Source organism: Channa argus, chromosome 22 (assembly GCF_033026475.1).
Source record: "Channa argus isolate prfri chromosome 22, Channa argus male v1.0, whole genome shotgun sequence".
In the NCBI taxonomy this organism is placed as follows: domain Eukaryota; kingdom Metazoa; phylum Chordata; class Actinopteri; order Anabantiformes; family Channidae; genus Channa; species Channa argus.
Genome location: NC_090218.1, coordinates 1,970,967 through 1,998,613, shown reverse-complemented (window position 1 = coordinate 1,998,613; position 27,647 = coordinate 1,970,967). Strand labels below are relative to the sequence as shown.

At 36.7% G+C, this 27,647-nt stretch overlaps 1 protein-coding gene across 3 annotated transcripts; it reads right to left on the bottom strand.

Annotated features, from left to right (window-relative positions):
• Positions 1 to 442: 442 nt before the first annotated feature.
• Positions 443 to 27,414, bottom strand: pof1b (POF1B actin binding protein). 3 transcript variants are annotated; one of them, XM_067491540.1, is made up of 13 exons: positions 26,877 to 27,414; positions 23,325 to 23,417; positions 14,687 to 14,937; positions 12,902 to 12,935; positions 12,505 to 12,585; positions 12,039 to 12,131; positions 11,108 to 11,221; positions 10,133 to 10,285; positions 9,366 to 9,485; positions 8,771 to 8,902; positions 7,414 to 7,484; positions 6,538 to 6,652; positions 443 to 4,551 (listed from the first exon to the last, which is right to left on the bottom strand). In XM_067491540.1, exons 1-13 carry the CDS (start codon positions 27,186 to 27,188, stop codon positions 4,531 to 4,533), a joined length of 1,590 nt encoding a protein of 529 aa, XP_067347641.1. In that variant the 5' UTR covers positions 27,189 to 27,414; the 3' UTR covers positions 443 to 4,530. The 3 variants fall into 3 exon arrangements, with proteins under 3 accessions (XP_067347641.1, XP_067347640.1, XP_067347642.1); XM_067491539.1 differs by having other exon boundaries at positions 14,687 to 14,940; positions 26,877 to 27,413; XM_067491541.1 differs by having other exon boundaries at positions 443 to 4,505; positions 14,687 to 14,940; positions 26,877 to 27,412.
• Positions 27,415 to 27,647: the final 233 nt, after the last annotated feature.

Sequence of the window (27,647 nt, the reverse complement as noted above, 5' to 3'; positions counted from 1 at the left end):
CATTAGATTTTCTTCATCCATCCTCAACATTTGATCAACAACATACAGAATCACAATATTAATAGTTGCAGAAGGAGTCAAAGGCAGAGTAAGAAGGTAGCTGCCAGTATGTATCAAGTCTGTTCTAATGTACTGTAGATTCACTACAGAAGCACTGGAGGAGCACAGTTATGTACCACTATTTCTAATAACTAGTATACTGTAATAAATCATATAAATTCTAATAGCTGACAATGATAATATTAGACATTACATTTTAAAGAACACATCATGACTGAATCCTGGGTTTATTAACACATACGTGTGTGGGTGTGTGTGTGTGTCTCTGTGTGTGTAAACCATTTTTAATTCATCAGGCATACATAATGTAGAATGAGCTTACATAACCCAATTAGTCAAAAAATGTGTCAGTGAAGAGAGATGGAACATGGAGACATTTCAGTCATATCAAGTAGTAGTATTAGTACTATTTAATGCCAAAATATGAAACATCAAAATATAACAACAAGTGTGAAAAAAGTAAAGAAATATAATTATTTTCCAAATCGACACTAAATATTGATTTTCAAGTACAGAATAAAACTGGAACAAAATACAAGAGTAATTAATCAGTTATAGTACTGAAGTTATCTCCTGCAGCATGTGTACTTAGACATGTACAACACTGTCAAATAGCTCAAAAATGTTGATAAGAATAGAATTTATATTTAACACAAAAAAAATCCTACAGTCATCTTTAACACTAAATGTTTAAAATAAATGAGAAGGCATGAAAACTAGCCTGCCAGCAAGCAGAGAAACGTTTAAAGTTTAGCATAGTTTGAATTCATAGCTCAAACTGCTAAAATTAATGTAATTGGTCCTGATGACTGCCATGTGTTCTGTTGTATTATAACAAAGTGTTATTGTATAATGAGATAAGTACAGATGATTTTTAATAGATAAAACACTTGGAACATGAGAAGCAGTGTTTCTCAAAATTAGTACTTTTTGGATACATTTTTACTGTTTATGTAATATATTATTTTAGGATGAATGAGATCAGTTTTATTGAGTTTTAACTTTGATTTAGATTTTTATCTTGCGCACACTAGATTTTATGTTTAAACAGTCACCAACTACACTGTTGCCCATAAAGTTAGAATAATTTTGTTTTCAGACACAATCCTCTTTTTAGCAATGGCCAATTATATTTTAATTTTCATTGTGATATGTTTGGAAAAGAGTGATCAACAAAGTTTTTAGAAGATATACATTTTATCTATCAAGAATAAATCACATTGTCACAATAATTTCATGAGAAGAGGTGAAACATATTTTATTCCAACTTCATGGGCAACAGTGTACTTCTTTTAAAGAATCTTAAATGAGATTATTTTTTTATTCAGTATCAGTATTCAATTAATCAATCGGTTTCTTCCCATCCAGGCCGGTTTGTGAGCCAGGACAGTCATGACCATTTCCAGTGCACAGTGACAGTTTCTTCTTTTTCTGTGGCCACGTGAGCTTTGAGAAGAGAGACTGAAATCAAAATGGTTGACATGCAGCCAACTGAGCCAAGCCCTACAGAGCTGGGATGACCTCATTCCCTGTCTCTCTGCTCGATCAGCTCCACTCATTGACCCCGAGTTGAGAATGAGCTGCTGAGGGGTGCTGGGTCCCTCTGCTGGAGATATTTAGACTGATAAACCTTGCGAATATCACACAAGAGTTTAGAAATACTGGGTGTAATGATGCAGTGATCTAAAAGTCTCCCAGCTTTTATTAATATAAAGTGTAAAAGGGTACATGAGTAAGTAAGAAGATAAAAAATTAAGAAAGAGAGGCGTTTAGTCAAGTATAATATTTTATAGCAAGTTTTGGTGATCAGATTTTTTAACATGGCTATCACGATTGTGCAGATTTTAATCAATATTAAACAGTGTGCACAGTAAAAAAGACACAAAGACCCAACTGGTTTTAATCACAACCTGTCGCAGCTCAAACATTTGTCATCAATGAGGACTGAGGCCCCATCGACTGCCTAGCACTAAAACTTGGACTGGAAAGTGAAGATGATTATTATGCATACAAAAATATATTTAAAAACATGTACTTGACGATTAGCTACAACCAGTTAATGTAGATCAAGATCTAATTTACTCTTTACTGATAAAGTCAGGATTTGGTCTTTCATGGATTATCCTTGACTTAGATTTTTTCTTGCCTTGTACCCCACTTGTAAGTCGCTTTGGATAAAAGCGTCTGCTAAATGACTAAATGTTTACATAAAATCCACATAAAATGCCTTCCTCTCACCAATATTAAAAGCTGTTATTGGGGCAGTGGCACCAAAGCTATTGAAAAAGGATCAGTTGATTTTATCCATTGGACCAAGCGATGGTTATATTTTGTCCACAAAAGAATGATGCTGTACTAGCATTAGTTTGTTAACATGATAAGCACAATAAGGCACTTGAGTTCCCAAACAGTCAAAATATTTTTTACATTCTTTCTGCACAAAGTTGATTCTGTGTCCTCTGTCAGTACTGAGAATCAGAGGTTTTTAACAGGGGTAGTGTATGTGCAATAAGGCTGAAACTTTGTGAGGAGTGATGCTGTGATGTTTTAAAGCTAACTTCTGTTGTCCTGCAGCATCTTCAACATGTGCATGCACCTGCAAATGTTGTCCTATGCACAATCTTAAATGTGTTTGTCTTTCTCCAAATGGAAACCCGTGTCATTAGTAAAGGTCAGAGATTGAACAAAAAGTCATCACTGATGTCAGAAATGGTCTATTCAATGCGCACAAAAGTTTGCAGTAGGCTGTATGCAAACTGTATGAAAAGAAGCATACATTTGCATTTTTTCAGAAATATTTGTATTCTTCTTTTCCAGTCTAAGGCTTTACATACTCAATGTCAAATTAGGTGTAAGTTTAGAGCACCTGAACACAGAGTCTGTCAACATGCTTTATTATGAATAAAGACTAGACACTGGCAACCACGAAAACGAGAAAAGAAAAGAGAAATAAGAATCACTACTTGAACCTTCTCTCAAGGATGTGAGATGTCACATGGTCTCAACCCAGCGTGAACAGGACAGACCTATGTACCCCTGAGTCAATCAAGACATGTACACCTCCAAATAAAATGCTTCAGAAAAACAATTACATCATTCACAGATACACCCTACCATTTTAGCATAAAAGAAAAGCAAAGCAAACTACCCAATCAGAACATTTTTCCAAATGTTCATCAAAACCACATTGCTGGAAAGCCGCTCTAAATATAAATATATTTTAAACAATATTTACATGCAGAGTAGCAATCATAGTAATGCATCCACTTCCTCATCTCCTGGGCTAGCATGGCTGTGGTGGTTTTGAATAGGATCTCATGATACATGCTATAGATGGTACCAGTGTAAAGGTGCATTAGTGACAACTGGAACTGAGGATTCCCAATCTCATTTGAGAGAAGACAACATCCATGCGTTTGCAGAATGCAGCCTTACTGGAACTTACTAGCACGGCAGCCAAATAGGGACGGGCCAAAAGAAAAATCAATACAGCGATATATCACAATACAATCTCCTGTGATACTGACATTCAGCTACATCTTGTTTTTAGTCCAGGATGAACTGCTCTACTTTCTGGCAGTTGGATGTTGTGTCCTATTTCAATCTCATAAAGATCAGTGAAACTTCTAGTTGGTTATGAAGAAATACAGAAATTATTTATATTTCTAACACATATTCTGTCATCTTATGGACATTTGCCTTTCCTGGTACATAGACAGTAATGTATCACAGATGATTGTCTTGCAGTATATCACAGAATCACTTGTTCAGTGATTCCATCATGAGCAATAAGCCACAGTTCCCAACCCTCCGGCAGAGTGCTAATAATGTACTGTATAGTATTTGACCTGGTCAAAATAGTCAATATGATGTTTTCAAAACTGTATGCTATGTTTCAATGTTAATATCAGATCAGATGAGAGATTATAAATTAAATTTATCAGTGAGCATGTTAGCGTTTTATTATTTGTCAAATGCCAGTCGAGGACATAGACAATGTTTCACTGGGTTAATCGTGAGCTCAGGCTTTGTTGAGATGTCCACATTATTAAAGTGAGATGAAGTGTGTTCATGATTTTTAAACAAAACTATCCTCAGTTCAGCTCAATTTTAGCCCAGTTCCCAGTTGTCATGATTGCGAGCATAATCCATTGCACAACCATCTGGTTGTAGCATGCCCTTAAAAGGTTTGGTCTTAAATTATTGGATTATGAGTTCTTTTTTTGTATTAAAAAAGCTCAACATAACAGTCACCGCAAAAAACCAATTTGTTTAAACCAAAGATCTGACTTAATGCTGCCAAATTTAGAAGGGGAAAGGGGGATTTCAACCACCACCAACCCTGGGAGCCCTAGAAGCCCTGGGGATGAGGGAGGGGAGAGGGAGCAACATGCAGGGGGGGGTAAGGGGGAAGGCATCTGGGTCTTCTTGTCGTGTAATCATTCCTGTCGGAGAGAAGCAGTGTGTCTTTTAAGGAGTTGTAATGATTTCCTGTTTCGAAATAAACACAACACAGGTACAGTTGTTATGTCTTTGTACAAATTATTAGTGCACTTTTGAAAAAAGTCTGGATCGAAGACAAAACCGTAGGTGGACAAGTTTCCAGCAGAGCAGAACACGATGTTTTTTCTGTAAGTCTGTGATTCTAGTGAAACTGAAGGAGAATGTTGTAACTGTCACAGCTGCTTCCATCTTCAGCTATTAGTTAGTTTGGTTATAGTCACCCTAATTTTCACCTCACACAGCATGAAAGTGATTTACAGGTAGGGTTCGGATAGGTCTGTGGTGACTCCTACTGGTAGTACATTTGCTTTAAATAATAATATATTAGTCATTTTCTAAATTATCAAGTTTGTCCACAATCACCGGATGCTGAAGCAAACAATGAATCTTCTCTACTCACATTTGGTTACAAGTGGTTAGACTCAGTTATTTATAGTTGATGAGTGATTATTACAATATTATTACTACACTTCCAAGAGCGATCTTGGAAGTTGAAAATGCCATAAAAAGAAACACTTTGATTTGAACAGTGTGACAACATACATTTAATCCACCTGTAGCTTCATTACTATTATTAGTCAGTTAACTCCAAATGTACTATTTCTACCCTCAGAAACTTAATGAGTGAGCCTGAAAGTAAGTCGTTAGGCATCGGGGAACAAACAGAATACCATTGCAGTTTTATGATTAATTTTGTTATTAAAATCCACTTCAAGTGCAGTCACCTTGAAAATTTCTCTGTTGCTCTCTTGTCATAAGTGCAACTCGAATAAACAATCCTTCAGTACAACCTAAATTGAAAGTTCAAAACAAGTCCAAGCTTCCAACCAAAGATGGGCAAGAGAACTGCCTGCAACAGCATCATTTTATCTCGAGATGGCACTAGTCCATGACTACAGTAACCCATACCTGTTAATCATGCATTAGAAACACTCTTAACAGCAAAATTAAAGTTGTATGATCCCAAAACAAAAGCTGTAATAGCCCTGATTCCACTCAATATTAAGTTTCAATTTGCCTTTTGTCACATAACAACAATTTTTACAAAAATTTTTCATGTTCAAGTTGTCTTGCTCTGAAGTTGGTTTTAAAGCATATTTCAAAGTGATATGTAAATATTGCCTTTGTGTCTAATATGTCTGTGTTTGGATATTGTGTTTGTTAGGCTTGACTTTAAAGTCAAGGAACAATAATAGTAATAGTAATAATAACAGTATTTTTTGATTTGACAGTTATTAAAATACTGCACAATTTCTTTTGATTCTTTTGATCTTGACACAATAACAGGTACCAGTAGTTTTCTAAATATAACCACATTTTAACATTTGATTTTATATACCAGCCAAAAAAGTTGTATAAGCTGTAAACGTTACTATTGTAGTTACGTTTCTCTTTCTTACTGTGTTGAGTGTGTTGCACTATACATATAATAGGGTAATAGTGGGGTAATATTTTAAAAAATAAAAAAGTACTGCAGTAATTTCTATGTAATAAGGTAATGGGGTAATGCCTTTTAAATGTGTTAAAACTCTCTATTTTTTCACCGAAGCACACTCACTTTTGTAAAATGTAATGTTGATGTTGTTTTGTAGGTCCTCTAAACCCTTGCTATCACTCTGACCTCTCAGCCCCACACCTTCATATACTTGTAGAATGTAGTGCATCTCAGTGAAGATTGTCTCTCATGTCAGCAGAATTTAGCACAGAGCCTCGATGACAATAGGTTTCTCAGAAATTGTCTGTGCGTCATCGGCTCACAAAAAAAATGGCTTTGCTCAAACAGCGGCAGTGCTGAGTGCTGAATTTTGTGGTAAACCATATTAATAAGGAAGACAAAAGAGGTTCCTTTGGTGCATGTTGCTGACATTACACACCATGTTGTGTAGTAGAAGGTGGCTAATGCTACTCTAAAGCTGTCATTTTAAATTAGGTAATTTTTTTCAAAATAATCCTTTAATCTCCTCTTTGATTTACCTGTTTGATCATCTCTCCAGTTCTCTCAATTACAATGGTCTTGGCCTCTTTGACGGGCGAGGTGACCTGGTAGTCATCACTCAGCAAACCAAGCATGGGGTACTGGTTCCTGTACCTGAGTCCACAAACACATAGATGTTCTCAATTATGGCTTAAGGAAACATAATTTTTTTTAAACTTTCAATAGTGTGAGGTAAGGTAATACATTGATTTGGTTTTACAGCGTATTGAGGTTGATATCTTTCCATGTTCTGGAGTTTATCCATGTTTATCAAATATGTCATTTCTAGTGGCTCCACCATTTTTACTGTGGCAACTAGTTACCTGCAGAAGGTTTGTGTAGTGAGAAAGTGATTTTAAAATGTATTCATTAACTGAAGATGATAATAATAATCACTTTTTAATATTAATATTTAGCACTCATCACACAAGCATGAAAATATATATACAGAATGAAAAGAACATAGCAAAAGTTAAATACATTATAAAAAAAGTCATGACATGACAGCAACAAAATGTAGAACAGATCATTAAACCGAATGAAATCGGGGAAGGCTCTCTGATAAAACCATGTTTTAAGAATGGATTTTAAAAAAGGTTACTGACTTCGTTGACCTGGTTAGCTGCATAATTCGCCTCGCTACTGAGCTAATATGCTCAGTGAGACTCAAAGATTTCTTTCTTTGCCGGTGTATTACACATTTTTTCCATTACTACATTAGACTCCACATTTTTACAGAATGTGCAATCCATAAATCCTTAAATCAAAAGTTAGCAGAGTTGTTCTGTCATTCAACAATTACTGGCTCAATTAACGATTTCAATTGTTTACAATAAGGTTCAAAATGTGAACTATGACAAATGACAGTGTCGTACCTCTTAGTAATGATCGTTTTGGTGACGTTCTTGGAGGTGTCGTTCCTCTCCTGCATCAGCCTCTTGATCTCCTGTAGAGATCAAAAGTTACAGGTTAGCAGTGTAAAATACTTAAAACACTGTTTATAGAATGTCTTTACTCTGAGTTCTATATGTGAAGTTCATGAAAGAAATACTTCAAAATTTCTTTCCATTCTGTGTGCATCATAAAGGTTATTTTTATCTCCTATTCTTTGTAAACCGAATTATTGAACCCATAATAATAGCAGTATCACGATATCTTCTGAAATGTGTTGAGTATCAAAAACTGTTAGTTGCAAAAAGTTGGCATGTAAATCTGGGTCTAAACTATGGTGCTGTTCATTTAATCTTCATCAGTTCATCTTTAATCAGATAATTCCTAATCTAATGCATGATCTTTCCTGTTTAGGCTTTTTTTTCAGCATAACTGACTTTTCAGTTTGCTTTTTTTCTCCACCTTTTTGTAGTCATGTCCTCTTCTAAAATCAGCTTTGTATGTGTGAGAAACTATAACACAGGTATGTGATGCCAGCACCCTGAGGTGATAAACACATTCCTGGGGTTACATTAACTGACAGCCAGCTTTAGTCGATGCAGTACAAAAACAGGTCAGAATGTAGTTATACCTGAAAGGTGAAAATGAAATGAAGAAACAAATCAGCTCACAAGCCTGGAGGGCTGGGGGTGTGTTTCTGTGTAAACAGATCAGCGTTTCTGTAATACCAACAGCTGCCTTAGTTTTCTTGATTTATCCACTTCATTTAAGGCAGGTTATGCAATTTTTTTCTGCATGACTGCGCACATACAGTACAAATGATTTGTGCATTCAGACTACAGTAACTCATCAAAGTTTAATCGGTTTCTGCCTGGGAATGTAGTGAGATCACTAAAAGAAGCAGTCAGATAAAACCAAATATTCAATATAATACAAAAGCTTCTTTTTATGAAACAAAAATGGCAAGTCTAGCATTTTACAATTAGATCTAGACCATAATAAAGTATACCAAAAGTGAAGTGGCCTGAGTACTTTCTGAAGACACTGTTTAAGAGCAGTTGTGTATTAACTAATAATTAACTATATCTGAATTCCTCCCATTCATATTCAGATACTCTTGAACTTCTTCAAATAATCTAGAAAAAGAGAAACCTTGCATTAAGAAGGCTTCACCCTAAGTAATTTAACTCACAAGTGCAGGCTTGATGTATTACACAACATAAACATGTGTTATACGCCTCTCACATAATTTTCATATGATACAGAGATGACTAGAAACCAAATCTATCTACAACTGAAGGAAAACTATGAGCAACAGTTTTAGTGTGTTGTGTTGCAGACCTCCTCCTGTCGGGTGATGGTTGTCTGCCGTTGCTCCAACATGGTGATGAGCTCAGAGATCCTCAGTTGGAGACTTTTTTCTGAGGACGACTTCTCAGTGGTCACCTCTGTCTGCATTCGTGCCACCTGGGACTAGAGAGAGAAGACAAGGAAATTAATATTATTGCAATTTTGCATCAGTGTACGTGGATGCAAACCTAACCCTATACCAAATATACTAAAACTCCCCATTTAGCAAGTGCAAATGTTCTTTTATCACCAGAAGGACAAAAATGGTCAAGGAGTGTATGAAAAAGAAGTTGTAGTAAAATAATGAAAATTATATCAGTGCAAAACTTTTCCCCCAGATAAAATATTTAAACAGGAACTTAACATTTGTACTCAATGAATGTGCATTAAATATTATGTTGATGCAAACAAATCTTTGTTTTACGCTTTCTGCCATTTTAAAATATGGGGATGCAGATGTTTAAACACAACTGTTAAATGTTCCTTATTTGAGCCAGCTCAGGAATAGTGTGTTAAAAAATTTCTAGCAGTGAATGTCTGAACCAAATATCCTGAAAACCTCTCCAATAGCGTTGTTCATTCTCACCCTCAGCCTCTTTAACTCCTCATCTTTTTCTCGTCTCAGGCTGCTGAGTTGATCAGTGTACTGACGTGACAGCTCCTCTGTCTTGATATGAAAGGTGGTGCTGCTGTCTTGGCCTGCCAGCTGAAGGACAGGTGGACATGGAAGGAAGGAAAGGAAAAAAATAGAAAGTCATCATCCCTGTTCCAAAGTTAACACTTGAGCCAAGATTGTTATCTTATCTGAAGTGTTTTGCGTATAAGCATGTGCAAGGCACAAAAAAAAAAACAGATCCCAAACATTGCTAATGTTCCTTCAAAAAACAAAATCTAAAAGTTTAGATGAGTCTCCACATGAGTGAATGTTTATTTTTCCTGATAGTTGACTGAAACAGGCATGATTAATCATTTTGTTAAGCAATCATGTAAGAGTGTTCTCTTGGATGGATTTTTTTCTATAGTATTAAGAATAAAGTTGATTTGTAGGCTTGCAATTTAAAATGTAACCGAGGTCACTGATCCATGTGTTTTTTGTATTTTTTAAGGCAAGCACTAACTCACCAAACCACATATTTTGACACCACTCTGATCTTGTAACTGAATTTATAAGGTCTCATGTTGAATTTTGCAGACACCATTTCTCTGTCAGCAGGAGTCACTGCTTAGACTGCCTTAAACATTAAATATCAATTTAACAATGGCTCGGCACTACTGACACTGGTGACATCTCTACGCATATCTTAAGAGCATATCTACACTGATGGCTTCTGAGGTATATTTTTCCTGACTGACCTTCTGTCGAAGCAGGTCGTTCTCCTTCTCCAGTGCTTTTATTCTTCCCTCCAGCTCTTTCATTTTGAACATACGACCCGAATCAGTGTCTTGGATGTTCATCAGCTGACTTTCTAGGGAACGCTGGGCAGTGCTGGCTTCCTTCAATGACAGCTGGAGATGGATGACACATATGTGGGATAGTAATGATGTGTGAAACAACAGTCCTGCAATAAATTCTGCATGAAGGCTATAATGTTCCTGCTGCAGTTTGTGATGCTGTATTGTATCGTATGTTATACAGAGAAGTGTCTCTGTAGTGTGTCTATATTTCACATACTATATATTAGTTCACTAAAACATTATTTCTTTTCTCATTTTAGGACTTTTCTAATCTAATATTGTAACAGTGTACTACTCAAAGTGCATTTCTGACATGTAGGAATATGTAATTGCACAGTACAATGAGATGTGGCATGAAACATAAACAGTCAGACATTCATCAAGATTAAAAACCCACTGGCAGACAAAACATAGTGTACATTTATGAAAAGTTATGACCCAAAGTGGAGTCCATTGTAAACATCCACCACATTGTACAGACTGACTTCATCCTTCGCTTTTGTTGTAGTGTAGTTGTGTTTTCGCCTCATGTAAGAACTAACATTTATGATGTACTTACTCAAAATAAAGTGGTTAATGAATAATATTTGAATAAACTTTTATTAATTTGGCTGTGTCCTTCTTGTCTCGATGAACTATTCTGAGATTGTAATTGGACATAAAACTAAAGAATTACGGTCCAACACAATAGATTAACATCATTACTACCACTTATTACCACTGAATTCATCTTCCCTATTTATTATGCCCCAATTCTTATTTTTATCTTAGACTCAAATACTCTCTATATAAGGGGTTTCCTCACATTTCTGTCTGATTGAGACTGTTCTTCATATAGGAAATAAAGTAATAAAACAGAAACGCACACTTTACCTGGAGCTGTCTGTTATTCTCTCTGACAGTCTCTAGGAGGCTGTCATACTGCCGAGCCTGTTCTGCTTTAAAACTCAGATCTCTTTCCAAAGACTCCTTCTCACCCTCCAGACGCTGTAACAAGAGAGAAAGAGAGAAAGAATCAATCAGTTACAATCATTTCACTTATCTAAATATAAAACTTTCCTGCAGGTCCTTATGATTTGTTGGCTGTTGTTCTGTTGATTATATTAGAGTTGAGGTTGAGTGTTAGAGTTAGACGTGTTTACTGTGTTTAATGTTTGCAATATTCACGCTGTATGTTTCGTTCTGATTGAAATTATACAAAAGACTAAGGAAAATAAAAGGTTTCCATTTCATTTCACTTCAGGAACATCAGCACACGATAAAAGTCACTCCACCATTCTGCATTAACCCTTGCAATAATATGCTATTATTTGGCCTAATGCCACTATGTGTCTGCCGTAATCTGAACCATCAAATCAGCTCACACAGCTACAAAAAGCTCATAATGTAATGTGCAAGCTGTATAGATGCTTTGTTCTAAGTAGACAAAAACTGCTGTATGAACCAGTATGTAAACGTTCATACCAACGGAGTAACACGTTGTTTGCTTCATTTTTGCCTGAAACTCATGTCAGTTACCTTATGTGGATGGTGTGTTTGAATCCATTTGGCAGTAAAAATTGAACAAAATAAACACAATTATTAAGGTTTTAATGAATGGATCAATGCAAAGCCGAACTATTTAAATTATTTATAATTGTTTCATATTTTCAACCACATATTAAAGTGACATGTTGCAAAGGATAGTGTTGGAGGTGTTACCAACAAAAACTATAAATACTACTGTAATATATAATATTTATACTAATAAATTTTCTGCAGCATCACATGAAGAGGTTTCCCTTTGGGCAGCACAAGCTCTTACCCGCAGGTCTTCAGACATATGCAGGAGCTCCTCTCTCAGGCTGCTGAAGGTGGACAGCAGCAGACGCATGCTCTTATCTGCAGTGAGGCGAGTCTGAGAAACAGAAAAGAAAAAGAAATTAGCAATAGAGAGGCAAGATACAGAACACGTCTTCAAATCAATTCTTAATATTAAGACATAAAGTTTAGCTTTTTTTTTGTATAACTGGAAGTTAAAGTGTTACCAGATAGAAGACAAACACTAATTTTAAAATTCAAAAATCGAAAAGACATTAAATGGTTTAAAGACTTTAAAATCAACCAAAAGAGCAAAAGACCTTGTTTGCACAATATCCGCTGCATAAACTACTGAACACAGATTTATTCAAAACCTTGAAATGGTGGAATGTAGGTTAAAATACAAATAAAGTGCAGCATGACTGATAAAAGAGAGAAACAAATCAAATAAACATAACTCTGTCCCTCACCTGCAGCAGATAGCGGATTTGTTGTTTGGTCAGTTCCGTTGCTCCTTTGGGAATCAAAGCCTCCACCTTGTCTGTCTCCACCTGAAGACACACACACAATGAAACAACAAAATTCACAACTTGGAGAAAATTAATGTGAAAAAATTTACTCTGGATGACTGTCTACAGATTTATATGAATTACTTTTTTTCCTAAGAATTACTGAAGTACAGAAATATCCATGTAGTCAATAGTCAATGTAGTGAGCACAAACTATTTTTAGTTCTGTACTTTTTGCAAGTACTTATACTTTTCTATAGAATTCAGCTCCTGTTTCTCTGACTTAAATGAAGTTGTTTCTGCTGAGCAATGTTGAGATTTATTTATCAGATGTGTATGATTCAGGTTTGTTTCCCACCCTATGGTCATTGCTGGGATCCAGCTGGTGTTTCCTGTAACACACAGAGAGGAAAGACAAACAATGAGGACGACATCATGACTGGAGAGAAATGAGGTGAATGTGCGCCAGAAACCAGGTAAAAAATGAAATGGACATAAGTGTGTTTTCATAGTAGCTGTATTTAACATTGTAATCTTCAAAGGAGTCAGTAAAGGCTAATCTACAGTAGCATATATCATAATACATAATTATATGATCGCTTTGTTTTACTAAATTATATTATGTTTACAAGAGCTACAATGATACTGACATTACAATTTTGAGGTTAGTTTGACATGAACAGCTTGGTCTGTTGTAATGCAAAACAGTACATTATTATGGTTTTCACTGTCTTGACCATAAGATGAAACACGATAACTTTGTACAGGAACAGTGTGAGGATCCTCAGTCATCAGAGTCACTGTTATCCCAAACATGCTTCAACAGTTCTGATGAAGCTTTTTGGTTGAAAGTAAATATAATCAATAATCAAACTACTTTTTATCTACCAAATTAGCTGGATGAGAACAGCATTATATCAGCCTGACAACAAAGTCATTCTTCAAGAAAACAGCCTTCATAATCTCATGCGATTGTTGATATCAAACACTTTTCTGCACTTTTCTTTTAGCAGCATGATATCAGCTTCCACCAAACAGCTCTGACATTCAATACACCAGTATGTGTACACTAGTACAGATGTCTGTGCTGATTTAGAGCCTCAAATGTCAGAGGTGTCAGAGTGACAGAGAGGTAAAAAGTTGTAGTAGGACGAGGAGTTTATGGTTCGTTCAGTAACACACAACATTTAAAAAAAAACACTATATGAATTAACTGGGTGGTAACTTGATATACAAAACCTCACTTTGTGACTTTTAGCTCACTTTCATTGGCTACATCAGACCACCTGATGTACGGTTACAATCATCCTCCCCTTTGCTGGGCTAGGTTTCCTGTAATTACCTGCATTATACACGGTTTTCAGGTGATGCAATGAGCCTCAGCAAGAACAACTGGAAACAGCTGAACATACGAAATCTCTCAATACAACTTTATCAAAGCACTAAACCAGTTTACTACTTCACTGAAAACAGAGTTTATACTTAACAACTGAACTAAAGTCAGTTTGTCCCTGATTTATTGCAATGGTCTTTTTTGCCATGTTGTAACATAGTAAAGTGAGGTAAAAACATCAGTGGTGAGAAAGGCTAGAATTATGAGGGAGAGAAACCAACTGACACTCCTCCCTGACCTGTTCAAGCATGCTGTTAATGACACTAATCCAAGCCGCCAAACCCAGCGTCTAGCACTACGATGATATCACATGGCTGATTCTACAGTATACATCGAGATAATAAAAACAGACTCCTAATGAAGTCATTTGATAAGAATCTGTTATTAACGGTTTTTCTTTTAACCAGCGAGAAAGTTTTGCTGCAGTGATAAAAAAGCAGTTGCAAAAATGAACAGTGCCTTCACTAGTGCCAGCTAAGAAAATTAAACTGACAAATGGTCATAAAGAAGCACTCAAAATTCTAACACAAATGTTTAAAATTATGACAACCAAAAATATCTTATTAGTGACTCTTAATTGTTAGACATTAGAATTAGTCATGAACTTGTCAAATGTTAAAAAAATCATGATTTCGATAAAATTACAAACTTTCTTTCTGTAATCATCTTAAACTGACTTATACAAGAATCCACAATTATTTAAAACATCATTTACCCATATATAAAATACACAAGCACTTTAACACTCACTGTCCACGGATCTTAGACACATGCTCAGAGATGCAGGAGTGGATGTCACAGTTCTTCCTGTAGACCTCAGCCAGCAGCTCGCCAAAGTAACGTGTGTCCAACTTCGTGGGCTGTGGGAACTCCTTCAGCTCCGTCTTCACCTGCGTTCTGGACAACTTCTCTATCATCGGAGGTGGTTTCTGCTGTATGACATTCACAATCTCCACCTCTTCCACCTCCACTGTTTCTTCTTCCTCTTCTTCTTCTTCTTTCTCCTGATTACACGGGGACAGATACTGATTTTTAACCACGGTCTGGTAATCATCAGTGAATGAGACAGGTTATCTGCTCCTTTAATGTTTCAACATACTTGTATGAACAGTATACACACATGCAAAGTAACTGTGATAATCATAATCATTTTTTTATTGTTCAGTGTAAATGTTTATTGTCCGGTGTTTTCCTTCACAGTAGCTATTGAGAAATCCAAGTTGGTTAAGACTAAAAATCATAACAAAAGCATGAAAGAGACACACGTGATGAAAGGTCGAAGGTTTGGTAGTGATATAAAATATTATTTACAAATAAAATCTCAGCTTTCAGCCCAACATGGATGGTTCTTACAATGAAAACTCAAAGTGTTGACTGAATGGAACTTTCAGTGAAAGGCCTCTGACCTTTTGACAAAACAATCAAACAAAAGTTGGCCTTATTGTTTTACTATTACTGGTGAGAAAATCTAAACGCTCTTCAAACTCTTGAATGATCTTATCAAGACGCGTACAGCGAAATGGGGACATGTGACATTTCAGCCAACAGAGAAGAGTAAAGAGTAAGAGTAAGAGACAGCCATATATTCACCGTTCATAACCATGTACTGTAAATCACATCTATGAAGCTTCTTGTCAAAACCTGAGGACCCAGGATCTCCACCTGCCACTTAAACACTAAAGCTGCTACATGTGATCTGAGCCAATCACACTCATCACCTCCTGTTATCTACCTGTAGCAACAGAGTAAAAAAACATGTTGTTATGTAATGCTATGTTAAGCTGCCTGTTGTGTGTAGTCTTTACACAGAAATCACCTTGACTCTGCAAACACTTGTCTGTCACACTCTCTGTATTTGTTGACACATTACAGACTGTGGGTCAATACCAACATGTTGCCTTGTGTCATGCTCCTATTTTTAGGTCCTGGGATGCACTTTGAACAAAGGGTGGTTGTTAAAAAGCACTTTACAAAAAACATTTCTCCCTGTCACACCCACCAGAACTCCGGATCTTGTAACAGTTAAATCAACCTAATCTCTCAAGTTTGAGTGACATTCTGAGTGTGAGTAAATCTGATAAATAATTGTTAAAGATTTTCTTTTCATCCTACAGCTAGGTTAGGATTAACACAGAAGAATTTCCACCAAATCTGTCTATTCACCGAAACAGTGACTGTTCCGTTCTCACATTCATCCCAGCAAACATTTTAAATTTGCACAGGTGTTAAAATGGCAGCACTAACACTAAACTACTGGAAGCACAGTGCTAAATTAAGAGCCACAGCTGCTACAGTTACATTGTTCGTTGAAATGATACAATTATAAATACTCATAAAGTGAAATTACATATGGACCAACTTAAACTTCAGTTTCATTTATTCTAACACATAGACCAAATCTCAGATCTTAAACAAATGCTTCCTGATGGCAGCAAAAAAAATTATTTGCTCCTGTGATTTAAAAAAAATCTAATTGTAAGATTAGATATAAGCCTGTGAACCCACAGGGGGAACTGTAAACCAAAGAATCATGTAGAAAACATAGCAGTCCCGCCAGATTCTACAGGACCCAGGAGCAGCGTGGGAGCAAGGATTTTCCACCAGGTAAATTTTACACTAATGTAGCATTGAACAGCAACTGGGACTCACAGAGATCACTTGCAGGAATTCCACATCATGTGCAGTGTCAGACACTGTGCCAGAGAAAGGTTGCTTTCAACTCTGCAGATTTTGAGGCTCTAGTGGGTGGTGGTGTGGAATCAGATTGGTGTGGTAACATCTCCAGCGACTAAAACCGAAAATAAACTTTCCTTTAACTTTCTCTATCAAAGTCCCACACAAAACTGAACATTACATGCTTTATTATTGTAAAAATTTCACAAGCTTTAATTCATTTTTGCAGGATTTTCCCAATACCTGACCTGAATGAAACAGGAGTTCCAGATTAACTGGAGTTTCAGAGTATAACAAACCCTCCAAATGTCAAAGTTCCCGGTCGTGTTTCTGAATGTCATTGCCCTGTGACCTTTCTGCACCTACCTTCCAATGTAAGATTAAAAAATGCCATCACTACCAGGAAACACGAGCACAGGAGAACCAACAAAGCTAAAACAACTGAAAGATCACAGATTCGATTGCAACAGCAGTTCCAAAGAAGCTCAGGTATTACTCATTACTCAACATTAGAAGTGCCATTCAATCTGAAACAACACGGTCAGTGGAAACACAAACTCATACAATTTCCAAAAATGTGGAGACACTGATTCTGAACAGGTTACAGCAGGACTGAAGACTGGCAACGATTTAAATTTTAATTTAAGATCTTTGCAGAACAAGAATGGAATTAGGAACATATATTCAAGATGTGATAAAATATGAGAATAACAAACACGCACTACCACTACATTATGCCCAGCTCTGCATAAAGCCAGAAATCTTCTCCAGCTTTTAAGTGAAGCCATGAAACAACTCCACAAATAAAAACATTTTCACTCAATTCTTCAAGTGTAACATGGTATTTTTGATGTCTAAACACACATACAGCAAAATCAACAGCTGTCCTGAAAACAGCTGAAATTAAACTAGTTTGTTTAAATTGAGTTGTAAGTCAGAAAACAGTAAGAAGACAAAACAGCAGGCATTCCTGTACAAATGATGTGATGGTCTATTCTTCCTTATCTGTGTTTGCAAAAACTGTTCACAGCAAATATTAGCAACAAGCCCAAGCAGACAAGTTGTGTAAATAACCTGTGATGGGCAAATGCATAGCGGTGCTTTTTACCCTGTTTATCCAAACAAGAAGCAGAGGAGCAGAAGGAGGCCTTTCCAAAAGTTTCCTAGCATCTGGATGTGACCCAGAAGTCAACATAGCAACAAAATTCAGCAAATAATGGCTGCAATTCCATCATAGTTCACCCATTAGTTCTGTCCAACCTCTAAATTTAATACTTAGACCACATTTGAAATCCATTGTAATGTGCACCACCTAATAGATACAAATTATGTCACTGTCCAAGGGGGAACAGAGCCAATTTGAGGCCGATTTAAGACCATCATAAGATCATCAGAATATAATAATGACAGGCTCAGGTAAGTTTTATCAAAGCCTTAATGAATAGCCAAACACATCAAACTCAGGAATCAGAGCTACATCACTTTCATATTTGAGTTCATATGCTGTTTAAATCAGCGAAACTTTACTGTATGTGTTGACAAGTCAGCATGAGAGGAAGGTTGTTCTTTATTTCCCACTACCTCCAGTTTTTACACTAACCTGTCAAACTGCTGGGTCCTGCTTAATATTTACTTGCAGGTGTGGCACTGGTTTCAACTATCTCAAAAGCACATTTTCCACAGTTTTAAACTATCCCTTCAAGCTTCCTTTGCACGGCCCAAAAGTGTTAACCTCAGACAGACCCAGATTTGTTTTCACAGACATCAGTTTATAATGACATTCATGTTTAAGTGCTGCTCTTCTTCCTCTCTGCTTGATGGTACAATGGGCAGAAACCACTGAAGCAAATGTTTTCCAAACATTTATTACATCTTGGCATATTCAAGTATATTGCATGTCTATCAATGGCTACAGTTTTGACAAGGGACTCATTACTTTCTAAGGTGTTTAAAATGTTTAGTAGCATGAGCCCATGTCACTGGTGTGTTCACCTGTTTCAAATAGTTCTGCTGCTTTTCAAATGTGCTAACTGATGCATGTCTCCCCGGGTGCAAACTTGAATTTGTAGGCCAGAAGAATAATGAAATAATAGCAACAAATGTGAATAAGTCTGATGTATGGTCATCAGCTGACCTACATGCCTGAGTATTAAAGTGAAGTCTGTTTATCAGGCTTACATTTCACAACCCCACCAATATTACAATAAGAAATCCAGGTGATTATTTTTTCAAAAACAAAAAAATCCGCACAACCATGTGCAGATATAAACTGGTTTCTCACCATTTCTTCACCAGTATGACAGCTTCAGAAATGTCAGTGACAGAGCAACTTTCACAAAACAGTCTCTTTATAATCATCTGGTTGTGTGTGAGTTGCACACACCAATAGTATTGTCTCACTCAGTATTCTGTGAAAAGAAATCACATATAAACATTTCTGATGCATGCTGACAACATGGATGGTTGGTTGCAAAACTTTTTGTCAAGTGCAAAGCTGTAAATTTTGTTAACACCATAAGAATGGGGAATGTAAGGCTTTAAAACGCTGTTGCTGAGAAATTCTTCCTGAACAGCTGTTATGAAATGTTTTGTAAAATCTTACAGCAACAAATCACCCTCCAACAGTGTTATGCTACAGAGAAAAAAATAATCTTATTTGTGCTCATTTGATTAATTCTCTGGTTTCCTGTTTGTTTTATAAACTATAGGTGAAAATGACATTTCATTGTAAACACAAAGTCCCGTTTAGTGCTCTTGCTTCACCACAGTGTGACAGCCTCCATGTCTGTCCTGTAATTATGTCTGAATACTTCACATATTCTCCAGTGGTGACAAAAGCCGCTTAGAAAGCAGCTGATCAGGAACAAAAAAATGAACTACACTGAAGCTGTCAGCTCTCAGATAGTTTGTCACATAATCTTAAAATCTCCTCTGTGTTTAGACACTACAAAGTAATTCTTGCTCAGTAAGGACACTCAAAGAGATGACAGATTTCATTCTTACACTAGTAAAGAGTTTTTTTCAAAGCACTACCAGTGAATTCCAAAGTGACTGTCTACACAATGCTAGATCCAAAGGTTTGTGCCCTTGTGTGTTGCTCTTGGTAATTATAGAACAGATGTGTATAAAATGCTGCCACCACAAAGATCCTCAGATAAGTGTTTCTTCACACACCGTATGCCTTCAGTCAACCACAATTATCAACACAAAACCGGACAACAAAATCAATCCTTCGTCAATAGAATTATCTCCATTGCTTCTCAACGTTTTACTTATCATAACCCCCCCCCCCCCAAAATTAAGGATAACTTGAAATTAAAATATTAAAATAAAAATATTGATTGATGATGAATTCCAAAGGTTTAAAATTCAGTTCAGTAGAGGTTCAGCATAGTGTTCAGTTCCACATCAAACTGAGAAAACAATTTTTTTCAGGGCCTGGCTTTGCGCTGTCATGCTGTTGCTAAAATTAAAGAGCACGCTCGTTCCTGAAATGTCCTTATGAGAATATATCGCTTCTTTCAATAGACGCTGAACCTCAGTTATTTTGCATATTATTAAACTTTTACAGAATCCATACCAAGACTCAATGTCAGGTGATTAATAAACTACAGTGACATGGTCAAGCTGTAGCTCTGGCCTGTACAAACCTGTGTGCATCTGTTCACAGCTGCAGGCAGACGTGTCTATATGAAAGGTTTGAACGAACCACTGAAAACCCAGACAGACTGAAAGGGATGGCATGTCATGCTTCATTCGGCTCACTGAGTGAAGATAAAAATAATAAGAATAATGTGCATGCATATTAAATCTAATAGTGTAGTTGATATATTTAAAAACTGGTTTCCTTCCTTGATCTGCCACATGCATTTGGAAGTTTTATTTTCTTGACACAAAAACTACTGTTTGCTTTTTGGCATTTTAAGCACCTAATGTCAGTAACTAAAAGTTTTCAGTTTTGTTAGTTTACCACGCCTTCCACTCTGACAGTGATCACTGATCCTCACTTTTGGGCAGGTTAGCATCACTGTGGAATGGTAATCTCTGCAGTTGTTTCAGTCTTTTAGATGCATGAAATTAGTTCTGTGGTCAAATCCTGTTTAGACCATCACAGATGTATTAAATAACATGAGTTCTAGTTATTTCTCCTGCTGTATACACAAATAGTAAAGATGTTCTCATGAAAATTCATTTTCTTAATGTGCTTATTTGTTCTGATGACACTTATGGGTTTTTGAAAATATTTAAATTCAAATTAATACAATTAAATTCATTTATAAAATTAAATGAATGAACATTTTAATCAGTCAAAACTCAGCTTGTACCATTTTGAGAGGATTTACAAGATGTCAGGAACATCAAACATCATTATCCATATTATTTGCTGAACAAAAGGTACTGAATGCAAATATCACAAATGTCTGTCAGGGACCTTATTATTATGCCAACAGGTGCACTCACTACTACAGAAAAACAAACATGTTTGTCAGTGTCATGTGTACTTGTCAGAGGTTAAATCCGAATTCTGTCTGTCATTGATCAAACAGCAGACAAAGGCTCAACTTATTGACCTCTGACACTGAATTTCACTGAAGACATCAATCTATTTTACCTGTTTTCCACCCATATGAACACTTTTAGCACATTCATCCTGCCTCCTTCAGCAGTGGAAAACTATTTCATCTGTTTTTACTTCAAACACTTGCTGTGAGGTGACAACCTTTAAATTCTAGCGAAGAACCTCACGGTTTCAAATAATGTCATTCTTTAAATGCAGCTTTTAAAAGGAAATTCTAAAGTAAAATGGCAGGTTAATGGTTAATGTGGCTAACAACATTTAAGTCTGACTCTGTAATTATTAAACAATCTATTCTGATGAATTTTTGGGAAAGTAGCAGATATCTATCTGACACCTAACTGCCCAAATTATTTTCTGAAGTTCCACCTGGCACAAGATCGAGTTGAGCAAGTTGTAACAGGGCAGGTTAGACGCAGCCGTGATTCCCGCACACACTCTGCAGATGATTCCTTCCTCTTTAGACTGCAATTTTATTATTTGCACTGTGTGTTTTGTTGAAATGACCTTTTATGTCATGTTTCCCTGTGTGAATCCTGTATTATAGCGGCACACCCTCACATTTAAAGACCAACACAGTATATAACCTGTCTAGATCACTTCCTGAATTCAATTTTATTGGTACAAGGTCAGACAGCAAGGACCCCTATTGTGTTGTTTTTTTCTCTTAGATTTCTCAGGTCTTGATGATTTGAGCTTCATGTGACAAACATTCTACAGGTCAGATTTATTTTTTAGAAATTAATATTTGAATATTGAACATTATACTATGCCCTGCATATTTTATGTTAAGTTCCCACTCAGCTCATAACATCTGCAAATGTAAGTGCTCCATTTGGGCAAACACAGAAAATTAAACGGATAAAAGTTATTTCAAGATCTTTTCTAACTAACTATTAGCTTTTACTTATTAGCTTTTATAAAGTGACAGCCACTTTAAGAAATTAACTAAATTAAGCTTTAAATTAAATGACTTTCTGGAGAAATTGCCACAAATGGCATCAAAGTGCCGTCACAGCCATCATAAATTAAAGAACCTCCCTGTTTTGACAACAGGCATATACATGATAGTGCAGGTTCAAATCCAAGGAATTCACCCACCCACAGCAAGGGCCTATGGGAAGTGACCGGACACACCCCAATTTAACAACCACCCTGTATGGCTTTCAGCTTTGTGACAAGGTCCTGTGATTATGAACAAAGTGCTGTTGTAACAGTATGAATATGAAGGTAGGGTGTAGCTGCACACCACAATATGTGTGTAATGAACTGCCCCCGGCTGAACTGAGAAAGCTTTAACACACACACACACACACACATTCAAAAAAGATACTTGTTATACTACTTCACACACTGACATGTTCCCATCTTGAGGTTTCATGCTGATGGGTGTGGCAGCACAGAACCAACAGATGGACTCAGCACTCCCTCTGAATATTTTTTACCTCTTTTTTGGGTTTCGGTTTGACATAACAGCTCTTTGCTCTATCACAGAATTACACTTCCAGTCATGAATAGTAGTAAAAGTACATAGCGAGGAGTGATTGGGAATCTAACCACTGACCCTGTGGTCCGGTGAATGAGCTACAGCCGGCTTCTATCATCTATCTTTTATCTGCTGGAGTGCAGTGTAATGCAACCCATGTTTTTCTAACTTGAGTGACATTTTAAGAGAGAGGGATTACCTGCTGCAACAAGTTCATTTGTTTCGGGGTACAGCATGCCACGTTCGCCTGGGTCACGGAGTTGACCTGTCTGCTTTTCACTTGTAGAGATTCAATGCTTATCCACAACTTTATTTGCATCTATTGTTAAGATGTTTTAGCATCTTTTTATTTGTGTTTTATCACAAACAACTTGGATAAGAAAAAAATGAACCAAAGTAAACTTAGGGTCTAATGGCTAAAGGGGTTGCTGATGTCCGAGTAAATGCAGGAACCAAATTTCATTGTATGTGTAACATGTATATGTACTCAATAATGACAAGAAGGCTTCTGTTCTACTGTATTTAAAAGGGTTCATGCTGCAGTAGGTTTATACTAAGTGAAGGACATGTGAAGTTGCCAGATTTCTGTTTGACTAAGCATTTTCATTAAAAATTATTGATAGTGAGAATTTGTAGTATTTATGTGTCCTTACCTCCTCCTCCTCCTCCTCCTCAGCACTTGGCTCAGGGCTCTTAATAGGACTGGACATGTAGCTGAACACCACTGAAGAATTCCCGCTCGGACTCTGCAATATGGGACAAGAGGAAGAGAAGAGACTTAAAGAAAAAGAAAATAAAAAACATCATTCCTTAGACTACTACTTACATCCATCCATTCGTTATCTGTAACCTCTTATCCTGTTTAGGGTGGAAGGGGGGCTGTAGCCTACCCCAGCTGCCAGTCTATCTCAGGGCCAACCCACTACCTATCCTAAAATATTAACTTAAAATGAATCATAAACACAAAACATTAAAATCCCAGAACAACACAATTTTTTTTATATCCTAACAGGGTACGTAGGCTTTAAACTTGCAATTTGCCTGTAAAAATATATTGAGTAATCTCTTGAATAAATGAATCCTGACTGATGTTAGACTTTACACTGGCTGAGATTAACTGGCTTGACTGTGAAAGGTCTCTTCAACTTACAACTTGACTAATTTGTCTTGGATGACACAAGGCGTGACTTTGCCATCCTAAATTACATGGAATTTGTTCTGACAGACCCAAGTGTTGACATCTGTTTCTGTAACTGCATCACAAACATCTCTGTTAACCATTCATCTCCTGGTTCTCCTCTTCCCATCAAAGAACATTAGACCCCCTGACTAATTCTCAATAGAACATACACTATGTCAGTATGGACCCAAAGTTTTACTTGTACTAATGTGTTACCAGGTCTTGACCACAAATGCAATTTCTGATACCACTATAGTGTTTTACTCTGAAACTGATTTTTATTGTGAAGCTCAAACCACTGAGTTTGAACAGTCGTTATTGGCAATATTATTCACTGGTAATAAAACTTAGTAAACAACGATGGGAAAATATACGTTTTATGTTATTTGATTTCACTGACCCTTGTTATACATGTTGTTTTACCCACGCCGGTACAGGTTAGTACAGGACTACTTTTTGACTGAGAAGAAGATGTTGGTACTTTTAGCCAGTAACATTTGAATAAATTAAGATGAGACAAAGAAATATGTTTATTCGCCAACCTGCCAATCCAGGGGGTTTGCAGCTCACACTGCAATATACAGAGCTCCACAGAGAAAAAGAGAATCTACTAAATCTGCCAGTATTTATTTATGTTGTTGTTGTTTTTTTTTACTAAGTACTGCAAGAAAAAATTAAAGTTGCCACAGGCCACTGTGAATTCTTTAAACAGTTTTTATTCGAGTAACAAATTAAAGATGTTTGATTTACCATAATATAAAAGTAAAAAAAGTGCTCATGAGGTCTGTGAGAAACCGAAATCTACATCAATCAGTTAATCTCTTCAATACTTCTAAGTAGACCAACATCTCAAAGCATCTGGATATTTAATAGACAACAACATTAGCAACAAAAATAACACTGCTAGCCCTTAATTTACATTTACAGAGTTATATATCAGATTTTACTATTACACCTGAATTTTTACTGTACTGCAGATAATGAAAAATATATCCAGCCAATCAGAATGAAGTAATCTTGCAGGGCATAGTATAATGTTCAATATTCAAATATTAATTTCTAAAAAATAAATCTGATCTGTAGAATGTTTGTCATATGAAGCTCAAATCTTTCAACACCTGAAAAATCTAAGAGAAAAGAAAACAACACAATAGGGGTCCTTGCTGTCTCACCATGTACAATTAAAATTGAATTCAGGAAGTGATTTAGACAGGTGAAAAACTGTGTTTGTCTTCAAATGTGAGGGTGTGTCGCTATAATACAGTCAAAATGGGTGTGTCAAGGTTTCTCTATCAAATACGTTATTAACTTTTAGCCCTGAGAGCAGTGTTTCAAACAGCAGAATGGATTTTAATATATTTAATTACCAGTAAATTACAAGCAGCTAAAAACAAGGCCCTGAGAGAGTCCTGACAATATTCTGCGAATTATGTACTGCAAAGTAGTACATAATTTGACAAAGGACCAAGATTTAGCAAATAATTATTAGAGCAGCAAAGAGTCTGCTGGAAAGACTCGAAAAGGTGCAGAGAGACTGGTGCCTGGTAAAAAACAATCAGTGAGGAGGCAAACCAGAGCTTTGTTAGCAGGTGACAAACTCTGAGGCCTGCGGCAGTTTGTATTGATCGAAGGGACTGTACAATTATAATCACATTATAGCTTGGCAGCAGCATGGTATCTATAAAACAGTCAACTGGCAAAGGGCAGGACTGGCAAGAGTTTCTTACTCCTTCAGTCAGCGTGAGCAGATAAGATTAACTTTACTCAAGCTCATTCAGTGAGGCAGGGAAGTGATAGCAAACACTTTTCTCTGTTCAACAAAATAAGATAAATTTGTCAGATGCATCTTTGTTTGATTTTATAACCAAACAGCTATGCAAGATCCTTAAATGTTATGTAGAAGTAGTAGTATCAAGATTTAAATTACATTTTTAGTGACTTCTTGGTTAAATAATAATAATAAGAAGAAGAAGAAAAATAATAATAATAATAAGATTACTTTGATATTATATAAATATTTCATAATTAATCTTTTAAATGGCTTGTCTATGTGCTGTGATGTGTGACCTAGAAATCTTGACCTTTAAAAATTGTTTGCCTAAAAACTGACAAATATGATTACTCAATTATGTAAATAGTTGCCTATTAATTAACTCTTGATGGAGTAATTGATCAGCTGATTAAACATGGCAGCTTTAACAGGCTCATGGCTCTTCTGCAACAGCCATAGCTGGAAAGTTGCAGTGATAGTGACTAAGCCACCAGGCTGCCTTCTGTATAATAAGCAAAGAACTGACAAGACTGGGAAAAAACAGAACCACCTACAGGTTAACTACTATGTTCTTGAAGTTGTATGACTTAATTCACAGGTTGAAAATGCCCTTTTTATTAATGTGTGTGTTTTTTTTTTAAACATAAGTAATGGATCACAAAATTAGACTGCTAAAAAAAGGAAAAGTCAGCTCAGCTTTACTATATGCACCTGACTTCAGCTCTGATCACAGGCTGTGAAAATTTAAAGCACCATGTCCTGAGTGATACACCAGTGCTACGTGGGCAATGTGTTTTTGTGAGGATTGTGGTTTGATTGTAGTTTGCTGCCCTGCAATTTAACTGGGGAGTGTAATCATTAACCGATTGCTGCATGCACTCAAAACAAAACAAATGTTGTCATTTACAGAAGTGAATTAAAAAAACTGAAAATGTAATAGTTCTCCTTAGGAGTTTTTGTAAATAATCATAAATAATACCATAAAAATATAGATTAATAAAGCTCCTTGTTCACCCCCTAAATATAGATTTTTAGGAAACCTAATGAGGTAATTTGAATGCGTGATGAGTAACCCACATTCCTTATGTTGTTATTGAAATCACTTTCTAATTGTAGAGTATGACATGTCAATATAACATCTGACACTACAAGTTATGCTGAGATGCGTTATTAGGCCTGGGACATAAGAAAGTTTTGCTCCAACTTTAATTCTAATAATAACAGCAGGAGAAGAGGCTGATCGCAGTGGCTCACCTCCATTGTGTTCCTTCTCTCGTACAGCAGGTCGGACTCCTGGCTGCTAACGCTCATGTGGGGCATACTTTGCAGGTACACCGGGGACATCACCTGCTGCATCACGGGCTGCTGCATCATGGGCTGCTGCATCAGGACGTAGGACTGCTGTGGAATGCCCTGCTGCATCGGCACCAGGTAGCGCACACCAAGACCGTTCACTGAGTACGGGAGCGGGGACACAGGCCCCGTCTGCATCACCGTCTCCGGAGACGCCACGTTCAGGGTCCGGTAGGTCTTAGTCGTCACCTTCTGGCTCGTCTGGTGAGACATCTTGATGGGCCGCTGGCGCGAATCAAACCAGTCCCCCCACAAACCCGACAGAAAAACAGCAACAGCAGAAGGGTGGAAGTTTGTCCGTGGCTGCGGGACACACACCCACACCGGTTGTTTTCCCTTTGAGGGCTTTTCAGCGGTTATGAAGGTGGCAGGTAGACTGTCCCGGTCTCACTTCCTCCTCTTAGGCAGACTGAAGAGGAAAGTCCGGTTGGAGAAGTATTTGCATACAAGGGAAGACCGAACTGCTGAGGGAGGTGCTTTTTTTTCTTTCCTTTAGTAGGCGGTGTGATAGTCTATGCAAAAACTGCTCTGTGCATCAGAAGATGGGAGGGCTCAGAGAGATGTAATCCCCAGCTGGCACAAAGTTCAACCTGAATTTCATAAACACATTTGGTTTTACCATGTGCAGAAGATGAGACTTTAGTTTTCTGGCTTGACCAAGTTTTCACAGAG

Bases quoted from the DNA above. Each gene is read 5' to 3' on its own strand.
- pof1b (XM_067491539.1), bottom strand. From the start codon at position 27,188: ATGTCTCACCAGACGAGCCAGAAGGTGACGACTAAGACCTACCGGACC. The intron at 12,586-12,901 runs GTGGGAAACAAA...GTGTGTCTTCAG, and splicing joins ATCCCAGCAATGACCATAGG to GTGGAGACAGACAAGGTGGA. The intron at 4,552-6,537 runs GTAAATCAAAGA...ATTTCGAAACAG, and splicing joins CTGGAGAGATGATCAAACAG to GAAATCATTACAACTCCTTA.